The sequence below is a fragment of the Ictalurus punctatus genome, chromosome 24, assembly GCF_001660625.3.
Source record: "Ictalurus punctatus breed USDA103 chromosome 24, Coco_2.0, whole genome shotgun sequence".
Taxonomy (NCBI): Eukaryota; Metazoa; Chordata; class Actinopteri; order Siluriformes; family Ictaluridae; genus Ictalurus; species Ictalurus punctatus.
Window position 1 is genome coordinate 16,471,556 of NC_030439.2, and position 17,883 is coordinate 16,489,438.

At 37.5% G+C, this 17,883-nt stretch overlaps 2 protein-coding genes across 2 annotated transcripts; both read right to left on the reverse strand.

The window, feature by feature from the left end:
• Positions 1 to 1,259: 1,259 nt before the first annotated feature.
• Positions 1,260 to 2,746, reverse strand: twist1a (twist family bHLH transcription factor 1a). Its single transcript, XM_017454605.3, has 2 exons — positions 2,091 to 2,746; positions 1,260 to 1,828 (listed from the first exon to the last, which is right to left on the reverse strand). Exon 1 carries the CDS (start codon positions 2,633 to 2,635, stop codon positions 2,126 to 2,128), a length of 510 nt encoding a protein of 169 aa, XP_017310094.1. The 5' UTR covers positions 2,636 to 2,746; the 3' UTR covers positions 1,260 to 1,828; positions 2,091 to 2,125.
• Positions 2,747 to 6,463: 3,717 nt separating this feature from the next.
• On the reverse strand, positions 6,464 to 7,414 carry LOC108256860 (fer3-like protein). The gene has a single exon (XM_017454084.3). The coding sequence runs from the start codon at positions 7,187 to 7,189 to the stop codon at positions 6,770 to 6,772; it is 420 nt and encodes a 139-aa protein (XP_017309573.1). The 5' UTR covers positions 7,190 to 7,414; the 3' UTR covers positions 6,464 to 6,769.
• Positions 7,415 to 17,883: the final 10,469 nt, after the last annotated feature.

Consider the following 17,883-nt stretch of genomic DNA (forward strand, 5'->3'; position numbering starts at 1 on the left):
GCGATAAGGAAAAGTAGGCTATAGTTTTTTTTTGTTTTGTTTTGTTTTTGTTTTGCTTTTTTTTCTGCGAGTGTGTGTGGCTACTAAATTTAGAAAACACCCAGCCACAGTGTCTACTAAACTAAGGTTATAGTATGTGCGTTATAACCTGTTCTCTTCCTCGTTCTTCAATCAAAATATCTGAATGCATGAAATACTTGATAATGATCTTCTTTACTTTACATCAACACTATGCGACATTCTCATATCAATAAGAGGACAGTGGATGGCAGTGTAAATATACGTCCCTCCGCACCGCACCTCGGCGTGACCCCGTGACCCGACATGCGTTTCATTCGCATCTGGGAATTACACACAAACTCAATTACACACACTGTGTCTTCAAACGATTTCTTCACACCATCCTCAAATACTTTCCCAGACCTGTTTTTCACCTGACACATCAGACACTTGTGCGTTTCGGTACTACCAAACTGTATCACATTACAAAGCAGCATTACACGTTTATTCATGGATACTTTCACACTTTCTCATCATATTATGCCCCTGTATGCCTCTCTGTTTATCTTCTTCTTTGTTTTTTTGTTTTGTTTTGGGTTTTTTTTAATTTATTTATTTATTTTTTTTTACAAACACGATCTTCATCAGTAAGGATATAATATCAATCAATGAAAATAATTCATCATTTTGAGAGCACTAAGTGTGCATTAAGAGTGTGATATTTTGTAAGCACTTTTTTTTTTTTTTTTCAGACGAAAGAACTTTTTTGTAAGAGAAAAAAATCTCAGCATGAGTGTTTAGCTGTAGCCCAAAGTTCAAAGTTTAAGATTTGCAAGGTTGAATAAATCCATAGCATTTCCGCAGCAGGGGAATTAACGTGCACAAAATACCAGAGTAAAATACTGAGTGAAAAATAAAACCATTAGCACTGTTGGGATTAAGAGTGGATCTTGACAGCAGATCACGTGCCATACAACTAAAGTATGTATACAGTAGCCCTCAAACAGCATGTGATTTCTAAAAAAAAAAATTAAATAAATCTGTAAAATAAATAAATATTTGTATTTGAATACATTGAGATCAATCTTCTTGTCACGATTATGGATTTGCCATCATGCCGACATTAAAGTTCAGTCTTTTTTCTTGCCCTCTTCTTATTGCCCACTACTGATACAGATACGAGCACTTGGTTTTGAAAAACTGTAGCAGAAAAACAAAACCTCTGTTTTGTTCATAATGGTAAAATCAGACCGGAATGATTTATATTCAAACCACTTTTATTGCAGAAAAATAAACGCATATTTACAAAACATGAAACATACAAACGCATGTAAACATCGGGTCCATTCTGCATCATGACAAGTATCAATAAATAAATAACCTTTCATTCATGGACCAGATGAAAAAAAAAAAATACAGATATGAGCCAAGTTTCGTTCTTTGACGAAATAAATAGGCAATGACGACATTCGTATTCGTGGCTCCACGCTGTCAGCCCGAAATGAAGCGCCTGCTTCCTGCTTCTGCAGTCTGTGTAGCTTGGTATGAGATGGCAAGGCTTGTCGGAATGCATGCATATAGCCTACAGAAGTACAAAGTTCCACAATTCATCCTCAAAACCGCATTTACAAGCACGAATCTTCAAGGCAATTCCTTGTACACTGTCGTTAAGTGCTCGCGACGACGCCCCCGGTTCACCCCGGTAAGATTGTCTCCAAAACCTTCCGTGTTTGGCTATAATCCGGGCCTGCTGACTCTACAGGCTGTTTCCTTTGGTCCTCTTGCTGTGTTTTCTCCTGCAGTCCTTCTGCTGCTCACAGTTCGAAATCTGCACCAAGAAAGATGACATTTATTACTATGCACTAAGTAAAAAAAAATAATAAAAAAAATTAGAAAATATTAAATAGGTTAGTGTTTATGATGTACATGATATAATATGATATGATATTTTTAGGATGTGTATTAGGGCTATTGATTCTACAGCAGGCTTGCCTGGTTAAAATACATATCATGATATGAATCTGGACATGTTATGCACTTAAAGTTTATGCATAATGCATAATTCTGTGCATTCGGTTTGGAGTGCATACCATCGCTCTCCAAAGAAGCCGCAGGTCTGTGCGCGTTAGTGAGATGTTGACATGGACCATGCGCCCTCCATCCTCCACACGGAAAACGCATAGCTCAGCCGTTCGTGCGCCACATAACTGCAACTCGCCATTTTGGAGTCCAGCTCGTCGCTCTGCAGCACCTGGCAGAGGAAGTCGATGTAGCGCGCGGCGAGCTTGAGAGTCTGTATTTTGCTCAGTTTGTCCGAGGGCAGGGTGGGGATGATCTTGCGCAGGGAGGCGAACGCCTCGTTCAGGGACTGCGTGCGTTGTCGCTCCCGCACGTTCGCCATGACGCGCTGCGTCTGCAGGTCCTCGAACGACTGCGGGCTTCCGGCGCACTTTTTGCCTCTTTTCCCGGAGCCTGGCGTCGGGCTGTCCGAGTCCTCTCCGCTTCTTCGGCTCGCTCTCCTTTTCTTTGTGCCGCGCTTCTGTTGCCTGTCGAGCTCTTCTTCACTGTTACCGAGGCTGTCCACCGGGGATTCCGGGGAACTTGACTCGTCGTGCATCGCCTCTTCCTCGAACATCACCTTCGGTTCGCTTCTATTCGTACTTCCTTTCTGGAATTCGCCTTCAAAAGTGTCGCGCACTCGCGCTGGCCTCGCGCGCCACCGAGGTGTCGCTCAAACTCAGGAGAAAGCTTGGAGCGCTCTTATAGCCTGGAAGGCGCAAACTTTATGGGGAGGCCCGTGATTGGCTAAGAGTGCGTGCGACGTAAGTTGGAGGAGTAGGAGAGGCTGAGCAAGTATTTTCAAAAAATCCGTTATACAAGTTTCTAGACTTTCGGTAGAGAAATAACAGAATAAACACGTGCCACACTTTCAAACAGGACAAAAATATCCAACCTATCTAAAAGACACAGGACGCTTAACAGCGATATTATTATTCATAGTATCAGGGAATAAATTGGATAAATTGCGTAAAACCCCCACATCACATGACACCAAACAAACAGGGCAAACCCACACCCTAAAAAAATGAAGGTTGCACTAGAAAACTTTACGCATTCTTACTGAAATGTACGTTCTTAGGGTCAACATCCTTTGCAACAAGGTTCCAGTATACACTTTCAAGAGTTCCACTAAAGAGACAACATCTTCCAGGGACCTTTTGTTTTTTACAAAACACAAAGCTTAAAAACAAACGGTTGGGTTAATTAAGGCAGTTCATTATTGTTTATCTTTCATGTGGGCGTGGAGATCTCAACAGCCAAGAAGTTTCATTGAGTGCTCTGTGTTACTAATAAGCTTCTAAGAATACATGCTAATTTTTAAATCTAACACCAGATAGCCATATATCACCTTCAGCACATATTTTAACTGTAATTAGTGGCAAAACTATGCGGTGTAGTGCGCATGTGCGCAACTATTGACAATACTAATGACATTAGATAAACAGGGTAAAGCCACAATGCTTTGAAATATAAGATCGGTCTAATTGATTAAACTTATTATTAATGATAATATTTGATGTGAGCTTGAAGAGGTGGAACAGTCCAGAATTTCTTTTGGCTGACATGCGCATCCTGGATGTCTCGCCAGAAGAGGTGCTACTTTTCTCACATTCTCATAGTTTGCTTTTTTTTCTGGATGTGGGTTGGTGATAGGTGTGGTCGCTCCTCTTTCCAACAAGGTTGCCAGATCGATGAGCTTTTCCAGTCCAATCACGGTTTAAAAGCCTTCTCGTTTACTCGTTTTAAACCTGGCCAAGCGATATCTGCCAGCACAACGTCGTGTTTTTCCAGTAGTATGATTAAAAATGGCCAGATAGTTCAGGATTCCATCCAATTATTTTCCAACTGTCATACTGTCATGTAATTGTAAGTAATATATACAGTGGGCTGTATTATACAGAAATCACACAGTGAAGGTATTGTCTAGGGTAATTGGCTGCATCTGAATATGTCAAAATGTCCAGTTATAATCGGTATATTATTTAATTTGTCTTTGTATAGAGAACAGAGCAAGTCTGGACTGCTGAAATGGACCCCACTGTTTATCTTAACATGTTCAGTGCAGTCTTGAAATGTGCATGCCTGTGTTAGCATTCAGCCCACTGGGACTGAGAGCAGCGAGGGCTGAGGACTTAAAAGCCAAGTCAGACTCAGGTTTCCACACACACACACACACACACACACACACACACACACACCGCCCACACTGGCAGCTTGGAGCACACGACGCATCAAGTGTGCGGCCAAAACACAAAGCAAACATTAAACTAAACGAGATGTCAGTCCAAAGAAAACAAGCAGTCTAAAGTGCCCCTAGCTGTCACATGGGATCCGAAAAAAAACCCTTTTCATAAAGACGTCTCCTCTCGGGCTTACTCGATTAATATTATATAAACAAGTCAGATTGAGGCATACATGTCTGCACTACTTGCACACACACACACACACACACACACACACACACACACACACACACACACGTCTTCTTTTAGATAAGAAATTTCATCTCTCAGCTCCACTTTATTTCTCGCATCTTTTAAAGATGCCACTAGGGGGCGCAATGAAATCAATCGATAATAGCAGATCAGTGGTTCCCAGTCTTGACTGTCTCAAAGATGCACTTAGTGTTTTGTCTGCACCTGAATTCAACTCACTCTAATTTACAAGACATTCAAACTAATGCAAAACAAAATCAAGATTTTGAACATTTTGAATGACTCAACATTTATCAACAAGGATTAAATATTGATCTGAATGATTTATTAGTTGTTTAAACATTGTAAAATCATCTAAAGCAGGGGTTGGGAACCTATGGCTTGCGAGACATATACAGCTCTTTCAGTGATTGCCTACAGTATATGGCTCAACGCCAGGAAAAAAAAATAGGTATCACGAAAGCTAGGCCTAATTCTATTAAAACTCTACACATGACATATTTCAAAATATTACATGATTAATCGATTCCTGTTTGTCATGCATGCACCAGACTGTGTGTTTTTTTTTTTTTTTTTTAAACAAAGGTGAAATAGCTAAATGAAAAAAACAATTCGATGAGTATCGTTCATTCCAGTCCGAACAAACAGACGAATTTGCATATTTGGAAGTCACATTAATGGTAAGCAGTGTTCAGTTTACTCTTATTTACGCTACGTACTGCATCTTGTATTGATTTACCATTTGATGAAACTATCATGATTGGTTAAATGACGTCATCACGCAAAACGTCAAATGGCCTTATTACATTACCACTTTTTATAATTATGCAATAATAGTAAAGATAATAACTATAATAATAGAATATATATATATATATATATATATATATATATATATATATATATATATATATATATATATATATATATATATATATATATATATATATATATAAACATAAGAAACGATAACTTATCTCTGGCTCTTTAAATACAAAAGAGCATAACTTTTTTTTTGGGCTTTTATGGCTCTGCCAGCTGAACAGGTTCCCACCCTCTGATCTAAAGTTAGCCACAGGACCTATGAAGTTCCAAAAATGCAAACAACATAAAGGCACAACTGAACATCACAGCAGAGTGTGGAGCTCTGAGCTGCAGGTGGGTCTACCTGAGCTCTGTCCATGGTCCTGAAACAGGCCTGACACACCTGAGCATCAAACACATGTTCAGCTATATGCATCAATTATACACCAATATATACATTAATATACAGAACGTTGAGCTTCCACGTTATCCTAAAGTAAATATCTCAGTCGTTAGCTATTAGACTTGTCCCAGCAAGTAGTAGTAGTAATAATAATAATAATAATATTAATCTAAAGTGATAAGGTGAAAGGATTACCATTAGTCCAGGAATTTGATTACTGAAATGTATACCTAGACAACCCATGAATATCGCAGAATATTTTTAAATTCTAAAATTGTTATAATTTTGTAGAGATGGCATGATACCACTTATCTTTGCCGATGCTGATACTGAAACCTTGAGTATCAGCTGATAACAATACCCATCCTTTATTAGTTCCTTTAAAACCTACTATATGCTTAATTTTTTTTTTTTTTAACATAAGCACTTCACAGTTCAACTCTTTCACACAAAAATCACCTACATGGAAAATATATTAAGTCTATTAAAATATAAAGCATAAATATAATAAAATCAACCCTAACAAAAGAAAAAAACAGTCAAATATCTCTATGTCATATCATATATAACATTTACAGTTCCAAAATCCAATTATAGTCTTTGGTATTATTATAGTATATTAATAGGTGTTACAGGATCCGATAGCTGATGTTTTCTCAGGTATCTGATCCAAAAATGTTTTTGCTGGTATTGGAACGATCATATTATTATTATTATTATTATTATTATTATTATTATTATTATTATTGTTGTTGTTGTTGTTGATGATGATGTGGCTACTTTTATACATTTGTATAAAATTTTAGAATTATTATTTATTCTTGATATTGTTTATTTATTGTTTTCCATATATACATGCAGTGTTTATGTTATTGCATGTGTTCATATATATATAGGCTGTATGTTTATGTACAGTGTTGTGTCATGTCTGAGACGCTGATAAATAATGTATTATTTTGTTATTGTTATTATTGTTGTTGTTGTTATTATTATTATTATTATTATTATTATTATTATTATTATTATTATTATTATTATGTAAAAGGTCCCGTCTATTTCTTTTATTTCATTTTTCCAATAATTCCGTCATGAAGGAGATGTACACGATGGCCAGGCGCAGCGTTTCGATCCTCGACAGCCTCTTCTCGTAGGCGAAGGTCGGCACTTTCCTCCGGAGTTCATCGAAAGCCTCGTTGAGGCTAAACATCCTCCTGCGCTCGCGGATGTTGGCGGCTCGCCGCTGCACGCCCGTGATCACGCGCTTCCGCTTCGGCGCCCTCCGGACCGCGTTCTCACCTGCGCGCGCACCTGTGCAGTCAAACCCGTTAATGGCGGAGGTGAGGTCCTCGCGTGCTCCGTCGTAGTCCATGTGGTAAGTGTCCAGGCCTTCCGCATCTTCAAAGACGGAACCCGGAGGCACTTCGCAATCCATATCGCTGACGAAGTTAAACATGGTCGGCTCGAGGAAAGGCCTCTGCGTGTCCATGGCTCAGAATATTCCTGTGAAAGGGCTACATGTCGACTTCTGATTTAAGCGCCTTTTATACCAGCGGATTAAGGACTCCTTATAAGTGAATCAGTGCTAGTAATCTTACTGTGATATGGCGGCCGATGGTCCGGGACGCGTGGACGCCATGCAATGACGCCTGTAATTCACCTTCTTCTTCTTCTTTTTTTTTTTTTTTGGAGTAATCCTGTCAGAGCGTTGAGGTCAGTTCCGTTTTGGCAAAAATCCAAAGGGCCCAATCCCTGCTGATTCAATAAGTCTTCTCATTCAGCTCCATTTTCATGTCTTCAGGTGCCTTTAAATTCAATATAAGCCCAGTTTAAGGGTGAGAGAGAAAGAGAAAGGTCCAGAAGTCCTGCAATAGCTAAGCGATTCTTCCATTTGATCTCAGTTGTGCTCTGCAGTCCTTAATGATGGCCTAAAGAGAAGAGCCTCTTGACAAAGGGTCACTCAGTCGTGTTTGCTCAGTTTCCCAGTGCACTCTGAGGCTAAGTAATGAGACTTCTGCTACTTAAATGGCCAATGTTAGTGACCAAATATAACATTCCCTAACAGTCACTATACTTGAGTGGCCTTTCTTTTGCAAATTAGTGCAAATAGTTCCCTGTTCCCATGGAAAAGCTAACACCGGTGTCTCTGAAAAAAAGTTTTAAAATGTAATATCATCTACCTAGTCTTTTAAAAATAAAAAAAGAGTGTTTCATTAACTGGCATTACACGTCGGTTATTAATTTCAGTAATCTTTGGCCTGATAATAGTTCCTGGACTATCGGGATTCCTTTTCCATGACTTCAAAGCCATCCAAGAAAACATTTAGCCTTCCAGCAATTCGTCACATCAAAATTCAATTCCAAACATATTTCTACTTTTCTATGTCCTTGAACTCCTTAAACTTATTAGTACAAGTGTATACACACACACACACACACACACACACACACACACACACACACACACACACATATATATATATATATATATATATATATATATATATATATATATATATATATATATATATATATATATATACACACACCCTATTCACTTGTACTATATATTTTGTGTGTGTGTGTGTGTATATATATATATATATGTATATATATATGTTTATTTATAATTTTTTGTTGGAATTTTAAACTTTTTTTTTTTTACTGCAGCAAACGAGGCACCATCTAATTAAATAAGCACAGATCATATAAATTATATAAAAATGATCAAAATGTATATTTCATTCTCTTCAGAGACAAAATATCACAGAACCGTTTTCAAGAATATAATTTATTTACCTTTTATGGAGAAAATATCAAGCACTACTATAAACATTGGTCTGTTTTTATGCCAGTTTCAGTATACAACCTATTATGTATTCAACAGTTACCAACATTTGAGAAATTCCTCAGTAATAGGTTACATAGATAGAAATCCACATGAAAAAATCTGAGTGAAAAAAGTAAAAGTAATTTCATGTAATCCCACACTATTGTGTGTGTTCCCCCCCCCTAATTTATATATGATAATGACACATAACTTTATATTTATTGTAGGAAACATCCTTTCACAGATATGTTTTGACATAACAAGAGTGTGCCAAGTGGGCAGAGCTTAAACCCTTCTTCAAAGTTGCTAGAGTCTAAAAATGGTTGATGTGAACAAAATCAACATTTCTTACTGTAGGGTATTTGCCTCATTGAGATATTCACATTAATACTATGAAATATGCAGTCAATGAAAGCACTAGACACTGAAATCTGTCAGCCAGGCCACCAGATTGGTAGGCAACCACTTGAGTTCTCTTTTCCTCCTCATTGTTAGCTTTTCCTGTTAGTTTTCTTGCAGTTACACGGAATAATAATGCATTACAATGATTGCTTATGATTTTAGATGTAAAACCAAACAATAAGTCAATATATTAAGATGAATAATGCATATAGTTATTAACATTGGGGAATCCAGAAGTACCCTGAGCATCATTGCACACTAAAGCGATCCAGAATGCGTGATGGAGTCCATGATGGAGTAGGCAGCATATGGATATATATGTCGGTCTTTCAGAGCAAGGCTTTGTTGGTCAGACAGGCAGGCACTGTAATCTTAAACACTGTGAAATATGGATCACTGTTGGAGTGATGACCTGGTCATGCACTGTACTGTTTCCTGAGTGTGTGTGTGTGTGTGTGTGTGTGTGTGTGTGTGTGTGTGTGGTGTGCATGCACCTCAGGACAGAGTGAGTGTGTAGTGATTTAAGAGAGTAGCTCATTCCATCTTCTGGCTGTAATAAGTCTTTGCGCAGGTCTTAGCTGATAACACGGAGTCTGTCTGGGGAATATTTATGATGACTAATCAAAAAGGTGTGACACGATGGCTTTTGTACAGGACGTCAAATAGGCAACTGTCTCTAAATCAGAGACAGAGAGCGAGAGAGAGAGAGAGAGAGAGAGATATTGAAAGCTATTTTTTTCTGTTGGCTTGTGATATTGACATGAAGAACACATTCAGGTCAACCACCTTGCCAAACAAGGAAAAAATATTTATTAAATTGTACTTATACCACAATGTGGAATTCTTGATTGTGATTGGTCAGAAGCTGAATAATTTTCTATAAGAGCAGCTGTCTGCACCTGTTAGAATATATTATTGTTACTATAGTAACAACATACACAGGGACTTGTATGGACACAATCTATAAACAAATGAAATAAACAAATGAAAAATTGTGTCATTTAACAAAGAAAATCGAATCAAAATGTTGAATCTTTCCGTATTTAACATCTACGGAAGGAGTCTCTAGCACAAGAAAGTCTTTAGGACTGTTTACAGCTGCTATAATGTAAGTGATACCTGGAACTGACGTGTTTTGTGGATGTTACTCAACAAGAAATGTAAGTATAAATGGTTAAATGGTATGACATGCCCTTCACTAACACTGAAGATTGTAATCATTGGGAACTAGCTGTGGTATAAGAAGAATTAAACACTTTGCTGTCTTAATGTTTAGCTGAAAATAATTAACTTCAAGGTGTTAATGGCATCACACCACCCCGTCGTTGATTATTTTCCTCTAACAGCAAATGTTGAAGTGTTTTATTCCTTCTTAATAAAATAGTCCATTAGTAAATCAGCTTCACGTTGTGTTCATTGAAAAAAAAAAAAAGCTATTTGTTCTGGACCACTGACTCTCCACAGGCCTCGACCAAGGACGGTAAGAGTATCTTTGCGATTTCTCTCTTTTTCTTTGTCTGTCTGACTTTGTCTGTTTTCTTGGCAGGAGGATAAACATGATGTGCACATTCCTGTCGTTGTCATGGAGACGCTGAGAAAGCACAGCTGGACAAGGAGAATATGAGGTAATCCTGAGATCCTGAGCCCCAGGGACTGCTCCTGGGTAAATATTGATTTTAAATAAGAAATAAAATAAAAGAAAAAGAGCAGCAAAGATACAATGACCTGGTTCACTTAGAGTAAGCATTTAGGGTTTACAGTGCCAATAGGCAAACTGTAGATACAGTAAGGCAGATGACATCCTGCTTTATATGAGCCTTTAAAAAGGTCAAACGATTTAGAAAGCAGTCTTTCTGCTTATATTGATAGCGGACTACTGATTTCCTTAGACCAGGCATTGTGCATACCAACAGAGGCATCCGACATATTAAATTGTCTTGACAAGATTCAAACTGCACTACATATACTTGTCACCATCAAGAGTCTTTCTTCCACTTGTAAATAGGGATGGAGGAGAATAACTGAACTGACCATAGGTGGAAAGCACTCAAGTAATAGTACTTGCAGTAAGTACCATTTTAGGGGATTAGTACTGAATTAACCGAGCATCATTACAATGTTTCAACTTCTTAATCTTAAAATTTTCATTTTGAAATGTCATGACTCATTTTTCCTCATTTGGCTATCAATCCGATCACAATTCTATTTATTATGCATTTATTTAGTAAGTAAGAAATGAAACATTTGAGTTTACATTTACAGCATTTGGCAGATGCTCATATCCAGAATTACCAACATTTATCTCATTTTTATATAATGAGCAGTTGAAGCTTAAGGGCCTTGCTCAAAGGCCCAGCAGTGGCAGGTTGGCGGTGCTGGGGTTTAAACTACAACCTTACAATCAGTATTCAGTGTCTTAACCATTGAACTACCACTGACCTAAAATGGAGTTACCACCCCTAAGTGAATAATTTTTAATAACATCATGTCACAATGTGTTTAAATTCCTCTTATACCACAGCAATCAGCCAACGGTAACATTTATTGTTCAGGAATGTCCATGAGACAAGTGAGTTCCTGTTATCACTCATGTTATAGCAGCTAGTTGTTCCCTCACCACTCTCTGTTTTTCTCTCTGGTGAAGTTAATATGAGACAAGAAACCACAAAGTATGAAATCTTCTGCCCTGGAGACTTTTACATGGCAGAAAACTTACTGACTGTTACTAAGCGCTGACACTGGAGAGTCCTCACAGAAACCATCATATCAACAACATAATAAAGGTTAATCGAATGTAATTACAGTTAAAAAAATTGTTTACTTGGAGCATCCATAATTCCACTGCAATGCGGTGTAACGGTATTTAAAACAGTAATCAAATGAAATCAAACACGAGAGAGCAGTGTGGTTAGATTTTACATGAAGGAAGTCAGGAGAAATGGTAATGTAAGAAAATGAGAGCTCCGCCCCTAAGATTTCCATTACCACATTACCATGAGACTGTTGTCCTGGCATAGAATTTCATGTAAAATAACTGACTTTTTAGTTTTAAATACTTGAATCCATTACAAATGGACACAATATAACTTGAGTGGGGTATCATTAATTGAGTAATATTTTTGACACAGTATCTACACTTTCATTAAGACCAATTTCTGTGTATTAGTTCTGGAACTGATTACGCAGTGTCTCTACAAACTATAAACTTTGTTGGTCCACAGAGACTGGATTTGCAGTCGGTGTAGAAACTTGTGGAATTCCTCCAAAACTCAGTAAAGTCTAAAATTTGACTGTTGTACCTCTTTTTCGTACATTTACAAATGTACAGTGCCATATTTTGCCAGTATGCACAAATTAGTAGAAAGTGGAAAGAGATGGAGCAAAAAATGTGGATTGGTTTGTCAAGTTATGAAATTTAAATTACAAATCACAGAAACACAGTTTTTTAAAAAAAAGAACATTAAACAACTTAGAGTTATTAAACTCCAATCCCTTAAGAAGGCAGGAGCGAAGGCTGAAAGCATAGCTCTGGCCAAATCCAGCACGTTTGGCCTGAGGCCTTTGGAACTGGTCCTCAGATAAGTCTGATCTCGGCATAGTAATATAGCCGTCTATTTCCTCTGCCTCCCTCTTTTCTGCCCCTCGATCTGACTTGAGGACCATTTCCTCTCACTTTGTTGTGCAAGATCTGCGGATAAAGTCTTACAAAAACACACGGCTATTACTTGATTCACCAGAATACAAAACAAACAGGCCCCTAATTGTGGCCAAAGTGAAAAGATCATGGCTGAGATGAGCAAAAATGCTGAGAACGGCAACAAATTGACGTCTTGGAGCAGAGATCGAGGTGAAGTGAGCCGAAGCGAGAAAGAGAGATAGGCCTGGGAGCAGACCAGGCTCAAGTGCTCCAGGCCTTTGTAGAACTAAGTTTCAAAATCATTGCTATACCCAGTGGACTGAGATGTGGGGTGAAAACCAAAACATAAGTTGTGTAAGAACGACCAAAATGAAGTCATTGTGAAGGTGAAACTGGACATTTTTGGAGATCTCGTACAGTTTAGGCAAACTGCAGAAATATTTGCATTCAAATGACACTATTTCACAATCTTGTACTGAAACCTTTCCTAACCAAGTAACACACAAAGATTGCTTTCAGCAAAAATAAGGCTATTTCTCCAAAGATATAGAATACAGTCAAGTGCAAACGTATGCATTTACTAAGAAGAAAATGAAGAGGACAAATACTACATTTAAACTATAGCAAGACATTTAGTGTGTTCACAGATGTTCAACAACAGCCAAACAAAATACATCAAATAGTGTAGGTTAATATATTTGTTCATTCATTCATTCATTCATTCATTTATTCATCTCCAGTAATCAGTTTATTCTAGTCAAGGTGGCCATGGATCTGGAGTCTATCCCGGGGAAACTAGATATGAGGCGGGATACATCTTGGATAGCAACCAATGCATCACAGAACACCATGCACACAAACTCACACACTCAGGGGCAATTTAGAGTCACCAGTCCACTTACTGGCATGTTTTTGAGAGGTGGGAGGAAACCAGTGAACTCGGAGGAAACCCACAAAGACACAAGGAGAACATGAGAAACATCCACAAAGACCACAACTTATGGCTGAAGCAGGGATCCATCCTTCATTGACGCCAATGATCACATGAACTTATGTCAATATTGGATTATTTTCCATAATGAGTGAGACCAAAGTCTGGCACTAATAACAACTCTGACAAGTTACATTTTTCAACTTTATTGTCGTCTCAACTATATATAATGTACAGTGCACAGTGCGATGTGGATGCACTGTACAATATTATTAGTTTAAATAATTCCATTAGTCCATTTTTGCCTTCCTCATTCTGATTGTGAAATAAATATTATCTACTAACCTGTGCCCACTCTTTGCCTTATAACTGTCTCCAAACTCTTTGGTATTCTGTACAGATGGCCAGAAAGCCCACCTTCCAGCATGTTTTCACGACATATAGTAACTGTGTAACTCGACCATATACATACCATAAACTGACTGATTTAAATCTGGTCTAGATTATGACTACGAGAGTCATGGAAGGACTTCTTAAAATTATTCTCTTGATTTTGCCTTTTGGGTTGTTTACAACTTGTAATAAATAAATAAATTTTCTGAGAGCTGTGGTGGTGCAACAAATAGCATAACTGTCTCAGAGTTCCAGGGTCCCCAGTTTGAATCTGAGTTCAGGTTACTGACTGTTTTGAGTTTCTGATGTTCTTTTGATATCTGCATGGGTTTACTGACTATGTTGAGTTTCTGTTGTTCTTTTGATATCTGCATGGGTTTACTGACTGTGTTGAGTTTCTGATGTTCTTTTGATATCTACATGGGTTTACTGACTATGTTGAGTTTCTGTTGTTCTTGTGATATCTGCATGGGTTTCCTCTTTGTTCTTCATTTTCTTCCCACCTCCCAAAAACAATCCAGTAGGTGGACTGGTGACTTTAAATTATTCCTAGGTGAGAATGAGTGTGTGTGAGTATTGGCATGCCATCCAAGGTGTAGTCTGGCCTCACGCCCAGTGCTCCCAGGATAGACACCAGATCCACTGTGAGCATGAACAGCATAAAATGGTTAATGAAGATGAATGAATGAATGAATTGTACATTTTCCTTTATTTACCATTCAAAACTATTTTGTTGAAGTTTTGCAGTAACAGTATAGACAAAAGTGCTTTAAGTACAGCAAGAAGTGTCATGATGAACTCTTAAACTCTTTAACTCGGGTCCTATTGGTTCCTGTAGCTACAAACATTTTCTTTGAACTTCAGTGTACATTCATATTCTAAGAATATGAATAAGGAAGCCTTAAAAAGGTTCTTCTTGGACCCCTTTCTGAAGTGAAAACATGCTGTTATAGGGTTCTACATGACCCTTTAATGATTCTCCCACAGGGACAAACCAAAGGGTTGTAGACCTAACAGGCCTATTTTCAAGAGAGTGGTTAAGGATTAAGATGATGAATAACTGAATTATTATGAATTATAAACCTGGATTTTAAGGTTTTTAATAAGTTCTATTTTCTTATTTTGACCCCTTAGTTATATTTAAAAGTAAATCTCTGCAATTTTAAGACAAGACTCATACATGTCTCCAGATTGTTTAGATATAATACGTAAGCAGAGCTGCAGGTATTGAAGTCTCAGGCTGAATCTAAAGCTTCTGTACTGGTGCCATTTTACTGTTTTACTTTCTTCATAACCACTTCCTCTGGATTGTATGTATGCATTGTGCCGCCAATAGACTTCCCTCTCAGCCCAGATAAATCAGAAATAAAATATCTCGACCTCCCTCTCACTGGGTGCTTTATGGTCTCCCAGCATCCCACTGTTCTCACCCCTCTCTCTTTCTATCTTAGTTCTTCAGTGAGTATGGTGTGTCCGTGATACAATCACTTTGCAGTTATTTTATGGTCTGCTTACAATGCATTAATTGTTAATGAGCTGTACATCCAGAACAATGTTTTTTTTTTTTTTTAAATTTGTATAACAGCTTTATCCATTACATGAGGCACAAAGTGCCCTCACAAGAAGATTAAAAAGACAATAAAAGAGATAATGATAAGAATCAGGTAGGCACCTACAACAAGCAGTAATAATAACAGAAGCTTTGGAATGAAACAAAGAACTCTCAGGACTTAAATAGAGGCACTAATCCAGGGGAAACACAAAACAAGTGAGTGTAATCAGAAAGGCAGGTCATGTGATCTGGCTGTAGTCTGTGAGGCTGGATGGGAAATGAAGTCCAAGGTGGCCATGCTGTGAGGTTGTGGTGAACATCAAGAAGGGTTCCACTGTCAAAATTGGCATTTATGTAGCATAACTGTATGATGGGACTTATCCGTTCAGTGTTTTAAGTAAGTAATAAAACCCTTGGAGGCATGTTGTTATAGGAAAATTATTAATGATAAGATGGTGTGATGGTGTATCACAAAGCAGAGTTAGTACAGTGCCCTTCATTAATATTGGCACCTAGCCACTTCCCATTTTGTGAAGCCCAACAACCTTTTGTTGCACATCACAGCTATATTCCTTGGTCTTACCCATTGTTATGAATGACTAAGGGAATTGTGTTACCTCATATTTATACCTCTGTGAAACAGGAGCTTATAGTTGAACAATTTCCATCCAGGCGTACTAAAAAAATATTACAATATCAATGGGAATATATGTCAAATATATTTTTCTCATATGAATTCATAGGGGTGCCAATAATTGGGGCACACATATATTTTAAAAAGTTTTTTTCCCCCATAAACCTGTGTTTTGTTTTGCAATTGTTTGATACCCATGAGAGCAGAGTATTTTTGTGAAATTTCACAAACAATGAACAATAAAGACAATATTTCACAGCCTTCTTTGCTCATATTTTCCAAGGGTGCAATATTAGTGGAGGGCACTGTATGTCCTAGTAAGTGTTATTTCTTCTTATTCTTCTTACAACAGCAATTTACAGCTGCTAAGAATTTTTTTTATTGATTTATTTATTTATTATGTTTAAAATTGTGGAACATGCACAAAACAAGCCAGAACCTATTATATCTTATTTCATAGCAGCTACAGTGGTGCTTGAAAGTTTGTGAACCCTTTAGAATTTCCTATATATCTGCATAAATAAGACATAAGACATAATCAGATGTTCAGTCCTAATAGGTAGACACAAATATCCCAATTAAACGAATGAGACAAAAAATATTATACTTTGTCATTTATTTATTGAGGAAAATGATCCAATATTACATATCTGTGAGTGGCATGTGAACCTCTAGGATTATCAGTTAATTTGAAGGTGAAATTAGAGTCAGGTGTTTTCAATCAATGGGATGACAATAAAGGGTGAGTGAGGACCCTGTTTTATTTAAAGAACAGGGATTTATTAAAGTCTGATCTTCACAACACGTTTGTGGAAATGTATCATGGCATTAACAAAGGAGATTTCAGAGAACCTCAGAAAAAGGTTGGAAAAGGTTACAAAACCATCTATAAAGAGTTTGGATGCCACCAATCTACAGTCAGACAAATTGTGTACAAATTAAAGAAATTCGAGACCATTGTGGGTCCCCAGGAGTGGTTGACCAGCAAAGATCCAAGAGCAAGACATGTAATAGTCCATGACGTCATAAAGGAACACAGGGGCAAATAAAGTGCCGCACTAACATGCTAAAATATCAGGACATTTGTTCATAATCTGCATCTCAAGAGAAAGTGGGGCATGACGCAACACAATGACCCTAAGAAAACAAGTTGTTCTACCAAAGAATGGTTATAAAATAATAAAGTTAATGTTCTGGAATGACCAAGTCAATGTCCTGACCTTAATCCAATAGTAATGTTGTGGAAGTAATGTGAGGAAACCCACCAACATGCCAGAGTTAAAGCTGTTCTGTACTGAGGAACGGGCTAAAATTCCTCCAAGCCGATGTGCAGGACTGATCAACACTTACCAGAAACGTTTAGTTGCAGTTATTGCTACACAAGGGGGTCACAGTGGATACTGAAAGCAATGGTTCACCTACTTTTCCACTCACAGATATGTAATATAGTATCATTTTCCACTAAATAAGTGACCAAGTATAATATTTTTTTTTTTTTTTTTTTTTTTAAATCGGGTTCTATTTATCTACTTTTAGGACTTGTGTGAAAATCTGATGATGTTTTAGGTCACATAAAGGTTTTTTTTGAGATTTGCAAATCATTGCATTCTGTTTTTATTTACATTCATTTACATTCTACACAGCATCCCAACTTTTTTCGAATTGGGATTGCGTGCTGGAGTTCTGAAAAACAGATCGCACACCCACCTTTTCAAATACATAAAGTGTCTTGAAGTGAGAATACAGTGTATTTTGCTTTATATTCTGCAGATAGCTGTGCGATAGACTGTATAATACAGAAGAT

Coding starts and splice junctions, on each gene's coding strand:
- LOC108256860 (XM_017454084.3), bottom strand. CDS start 7,189: ATGGACACGCAGAGGCCTTTCCTCGAGCCGACCATGTTTAACTTCGTC.
- twist1a (XM_017454605.3), bottom strand. CDS start 2,635: ATGTTCGAGGAAGAGGCGATGCACGACGAGTCAAGTTCCCCGGAATCC.